Source organism: Platalea leucorodia (assembly GCF_965183815.1).
Source record: "Platalea leucorodia genome assembly, chromosome: 7".
NCBI classification, from domain to species: domain Eukaryota; kingdom Metazoa; phylum Chordata; class Aves; order Pelecaniformes; family Threskiornithidae; genus Platalea; species Platalea leucorodia.
In genome coordinates, this window is record NC_138829.1 from 4411940 (window position 1) to 4417299 (window position 5360).

At 60.2% G+C, this 5360-nt stretch overlaps 1 protein-coding gene across 1 annotated transcript; it reads right to left on the reverse strand.

Moving 5' to 3' along the window:
• Window positions 1-565: 565 nt before the first annotated feature.
• On the reverse strand, window positions 566-3515 carry BMP4 (bone morphogenetic protein 4). Its single transcript, XM_082317050.1, has 3 exons — window positions 3407-3515; window positions 2543-2919; window positions 566-1568 (listed from the first exon to the last, which is right to left on the reverse strand). The coding sequence occupies exons 2-3, from the start codon at window positions 2910-2912 to the stop codon at window positions 727-729; spliced, it is 1212 nt and encodes a 403-aa protein (XP_082173176.1). The 5' UTR covers window positions 2913-2919; window positions 3407-3515; the 3' UTR covers window positions 566-726.
• Between the last annotated feature and the right edge of the window lie 1845 nt (window positions 3516-5360).

Sequence of the window (5360 nt, forward strand, 5' to 3'; positions counted from 1 at the left end):
ATGGGGCGATTTGATCTTCAAAGGCCCCGTGCAAACCTTTGAAGCTTCCCAAAGAAGCCAATCTCCAGTGGGGAGGGGAGGGGGGGTGGAAATGTTAATAGTTTTAAAACCTGGGGAATCCTGAAGATGGACGAAGGGTATAAAACCCAGTGGGTTTAGCATAAAGCCCTCAGGTAAACCTTCACCTTCTTTTCAAATGCATTTTTGGTGGGTTGCTTTGCAAAGGCTTGGGTCGGCTCTATTCCCAGCGGCCGGGGAGAAGCAGCTCTTAATCTCCAGGGACCCTCATCTCCCACGTGGCGCAGCCCCAGCAGAGGGGGATCCGCGGTACCTCGGCGAGAAATAGAAAGACTAAAATTTGCAAAGTCTTTAAGAGGAAAAGGGATGGGGGGAGGAAAGCAGGGAAGGGGAGAAGATGAGAAGGAGAGCAGATATATTCCCTGCTGCACTCCCAGCCAGCGCGGCCTCAGCAGCACCCTGAGAGGCGAGACACAAAATGCGTTTACCTTTAAAATAATGACTCATTTTATTTTTTTCTTTTAATATGTAGTTATAAATATATTTTGTCAAAATATATGATCATTATTGTCAAAAACATTTGCACATAAAGTCATAAATAAGGTCAAGGTGAACGTTTAGTTTAGAGAAGAGTCCAGCTATAGCAAGCAGTTCTGGGGTGGGACGGGAGGGAGAGAGAAGGGGGGGAGAGGGCGGCGGGGAAGGGGGTCAGCGGCACCCGCACCCCTCCACCACCATCTCCTGGTAGTTTTTCAGGACCACCTTGTCATACTCATCCAGGTAGAGCATGGAGATGGCGCTCAGCTCCGTGGGCACGCAGCAGGCCTTGGGGATGCTGGAGTTCACGGAGTTCACCAGCGTCTGCACGATGGCGTGGTTCGTGGAGTTGAGGTGGTCGGCCAGAGGGAAGGGGCAGTCCCCGTGGCAGTAAAACGCCTGGTACCCCGGGGGTGCCACGATCCAGTCGTTCCAGCCCACGTCGCTGAAATCCACATAGAGGGCATGGCGGCGGCAGTTTTTTTTGTTCTTGCGGGAACGCTGGTGCTTGGGGCTCCGGCGGGCTCTGCGGGTCAGCGCGTGGCCTCGCCCGTCGTGCCCAAAAGTGACCAGGAGCGGCCTGAGCTGAGCCCAGTCCCCGCGCCCTTGAGGTAAAGATCGGCTAATCCTGACGTGTTTGCCCTGATGAGTCTGTGCGTGGTGGAGGTGGGTCACCTCAATCACCAGCCCGTGGTTCGGTTGTTTGTCCTTGGTCCACCGGATCACAGCCGGGCTCACATCAAAGGTCTCCCAGCGCGTCACGTTGTGGTGCACCAGACGCGTGTCCAACAGGCGCGTAATGGCCTGTGCGCGCTCCGACAGCGGCTTCATCACTTCGTAAATGTTTATCCGGTGGAAGCCCCTCTCCCACGCCGCGCTCGGCTCCTCCACCTGCTCCCGGTACAGCCGCAGCTCCGCCGAGGAGATCACCTCGTTTTCCGGCACGCTGCTGAGGTTGAAGACGAAGCGGATCCGGGGCGCCTCGCTGGGACCCGGGACGCTCTCCAGGTGCTCTGGAGGGGAGCAGGGCAGGGGGGAAGCGGTACAAAAAGCAAACAAGAGCACGTCAGCCTCGGGGCACCCAGCCACAGCCCCCGGCGCAGCCCCAGCACGCACCCACGCTTCACCTGCCTGGCAGCCGCCGGCACCTCTCCGCTCCCCCGCGCATCCCTCCCGGCTGGACCCGCAACGGCTCCTGCCCCGGCACCGCTCGCTCGCCCTCCGCATGCCTGTGCCCGGACTGGGTCACCCCTTCCCGTCTCGCTTCCCCCTTCGGGGAGGCTTTTCCCCCTTTTGCTTCCCCCCCCCGCCCGAATCTCTCCAAAAATCATCTCCCCGGTGAGGTGCGGCACCACGGAGCACAGAGGTGCCTTGTTACGGGGCGCAGGGGGCAGGGGGAGAAAGAGAAGCAAATTCCAACGCAGTAATGATGCGGCTGGATTAATAATTCAGATTTACTTTGGAAAAGAAACATCCGCTAGGAAACATTTGGATCAGATTACAAGGGCCTATTGAATAAACCTTATAAACACACAGCTCTAAGTATTACATTCGAATAGAGGGTTTTTTTGATATTTTTTTTTTTTCTTAAGAGCAAAACCAGGCAGCAATCGCTTTGATAGTTCAAAAGAAACACACCAGGGGCAAGAGCCCGCCCTCACTTTACTCCCGCATCCGATCCAGAGCCATTAAATCCACGCGAGCCCAGGGAGTGACCCCGAAGCAGAGGCACCGAAGGAAACTCGCTGGTGTCGACAGAAGCGAAAGCACCTCAAAATATGGTCAAGCTCGGGTTAAGCACAGGATGCTGGAAAAAATACGGAGCAGCACGCCTGTCACCCACACACAGCAGGCTGGGGGGGGCGGTTTTCCTCCCATAAATTTGGGGCCGGGCACGTCCTGCTTCTAAATGCATTTGTGAGCTTCCAAACGCAAGGAAATCCCGATCGCTACCGGGGCTGGGAATTTACCTCCTCCCATCACTGACCTTCATGGTGGAAACTCCTCACGGTGTTTGCCCGGCTGGTCGATCGCTCAGGGTACTGCAGGCTAATTTCTTGGAGGCTTTCCTCCTCTTCTCCAGACTGGAGTCGATAGAGATCCAGCATGTAACTAGGAATGACGGCTGACTTGCTGGGCTGAGGCCGCCTTCGCAGCCCAAACATCTGCAGCAGAGTTGTTTCGAAACCCCGCAAGAGTTCATGGCTTTGGGCAGAGCGGCGTCCGGATCCGGCTTGTCCCTGAAGCTCTGCGACTTTCTTCCTGCCGGTCTCGGGTATCAGGCTAGCATGGTTAGTACCTCCTAGCAGGACTTGGCATAGTAGGATGACCATCAGCATTCGGTTACCAGGAATCATGGTGTCTCTGGGGTGCAAAAAACGCAACAACAAACAACAAGGAAAGTCAGGATGAGAAGCAACCCCCCCCTCCTCCTCTTCCGAATGAACTTAGAAGTAATAATAATAATATTAATAAATGGCAAAACGGCATCGGAAGCCCCCAGCGGCAGCAGGCGCGCCCCGGCGGGCAGGGATCAGCCGCTGGCCGCGGGCTGCCCGGGCCAGGCGGGTCCCCGGCGCATCCCGGCCCCGCTCGCCCCGCCGGGTCGGGCCGGGGCCGGGGCGAAGCCGCGGCGGGGCCCCGGCGCCCGGCGGGGCAGGGGCGCCCGGCTCGGCGGGACGGGACCGGGGAGCCGCGGGTTCGCGTCCCGCCGCCGGACCCCGGCAGAGGCGGGGGGGGACGGGGGACAAGACCGAAATAAAGTTTTAAAAAAAAAAAACCCTAAAACGAAGGGCCGCAAGGAAACCCAAAAGTAAAGAGCGAAGCCGAGGAAGAAGAGGGCTGTACTCACTGACAGCAAGCAAGGCATATCAGCACAGTCCATGATTCTGGAGAGCCAGCCCGGACCCAGCGCGCCGAAAGCCCCGGGGCAGCGGCTGCCGAGCGCCTCCCGCGATCGCCGCCCGGGCGCAGTGCGGCCGCCGCCGCCGCCGGCCCCGGTTTTCTCCCGGCCCCGCAGTCACGTGGAGCCGCGCTCCCCGCCAGCCCGGCCCGGCCCGGCCCGGCCCGCCGCCCCCGGCCCGCCCCCGCCCGGCCCGGCCCGGCCCCGCGGGGGACGGCCCGGCCCGCCCCGCCGCCCGCGCCAGGCTCCCGGCCCGCGGCGCCCGCCGCCCCGGGGAGGGGGGCGGCCGGCGGAGGGGCTGCGGCCGCGGGGGTCGGGACCCCGCCGCTGCCGGGGCTGGGGGCCGGGGCCGGCGCGGCGCCCCGGGGGGCTCCCCCCGCCCCGCTCAGGTGCATCCCCGGGGGGCGGGCGCGGCCCCGCTCGCCCTCCACGCGTGAGAGGCGTGGGTGCCCCGCGGGCGCCCGTGTCAGCGCAGGGCCCCCGGACCCGCCGAGGGGCCGGTCTGGAGAAGGGGGACCCGGGCAGGGACGCTGGGGCAGCGCCGGGGGAAGGGAGCGCTTGGGAAGGAGAAGCAGCTGCAGGGAGAGGGGACGGCGGCGGGGAGCTGGTGCCGCCCACGCTCCCGCCACCCACCCCGAGGGGCCGCGCTGCTGGGGACCCCCACGCTCCCGGGGGCTGGGAGCCCGCCGGCGGGCCCCCGGGTTATCCCCGCTCCCTGCCCTGGCTTCCCACCCGCCCTCCGGATTTTCTCATCCTTCTCCTCCCCCTTCCCTCCCCGGCTGCCCGAATAACTCTCTCCCCCCTTCCCACCAGGCCGGGTTCCTGGAATCCCACCTGGATGTGAAGCGGGAGCCTTCCCAAGCCAGCACGGGCTGCGTACGGCCACAACGGGCCGCTCCCGAGGGGTACGAACAGGGGTCTCCTGCAGGAAGGGTGCTCCCTGCCCCGCAGTTCAACCCCAGCATTGCCCTGGGCCCGCTTCGGGGTTGAGACTAAGAGCCGGGCTTCCCAAGGCTTGAGGCTGTTCCCAGGTGGGGTCTGGGGACAGACTGCTCTGCCATTAGCACCGGACGCGCTGGGGGTGATGTACGGACAAGGTGCGGAGACGGCAGCTCCTGGGAAGGACCCCCTAATGACGAGCGATGGATGCCACGTGCTTTGGAGAGACAGAGTAGACCGAACGACCCCATAATAAATAGAGAACTCCACCAGGGTGTTAAGATATTGTCCCTTTGCCCTGCTGGGGTATCCCTTTGCATTGGGCAAACTGTCATCCACGGAGAGAAAAGTTAGTTAATTTATGAGACCAAAAGATGGGGTCACGGAGCAGCCATGGGAACTCCGACGTTCGTTAATTAACCGCAACCAAAAGCCAGCTCCGAACCGATGTCTGTCCCCACAAAGCAGCGGGCCAAGGGACAGCAAGCCCGCGGCAGCGCGCAGCGGCTTCCTTACAGCCCTGCCCCAAAACGCGCACGCGATCCGACTTCTTTTAATGTTTCGCTTTTTTTCAGCTCAGACCTGACCCGTGCATTAGAAAAGCCCAGGGATGTCACTGAAAGGACACGCACAGATAAAAGGCAGTGCTGACACTGTAATACCTCTGAGTTATTCCTATACCACTCCGAGTTTAAAAGAAACATCTGTTAGCAAGGTATTTGGACTATGAATCCATCAAAATTTGTGAAATATTGCTATCGCCATTTCAAATGTATCACACTGTGTGTTATTCTTAAGAAGGAAAAACAATTTTTGGAGTAGCTGCTGTGCAACTTTTTAAAGTTAAATAACATTTTCATTGAAAATACTCCAGTCTATAAACAAAGTTTACGCAAGGGCCTGTATAGCACTGTTCTTAAAACAGACCTCTGGATTTGGAACAGCAACTCGCTCCCTCTTTGCG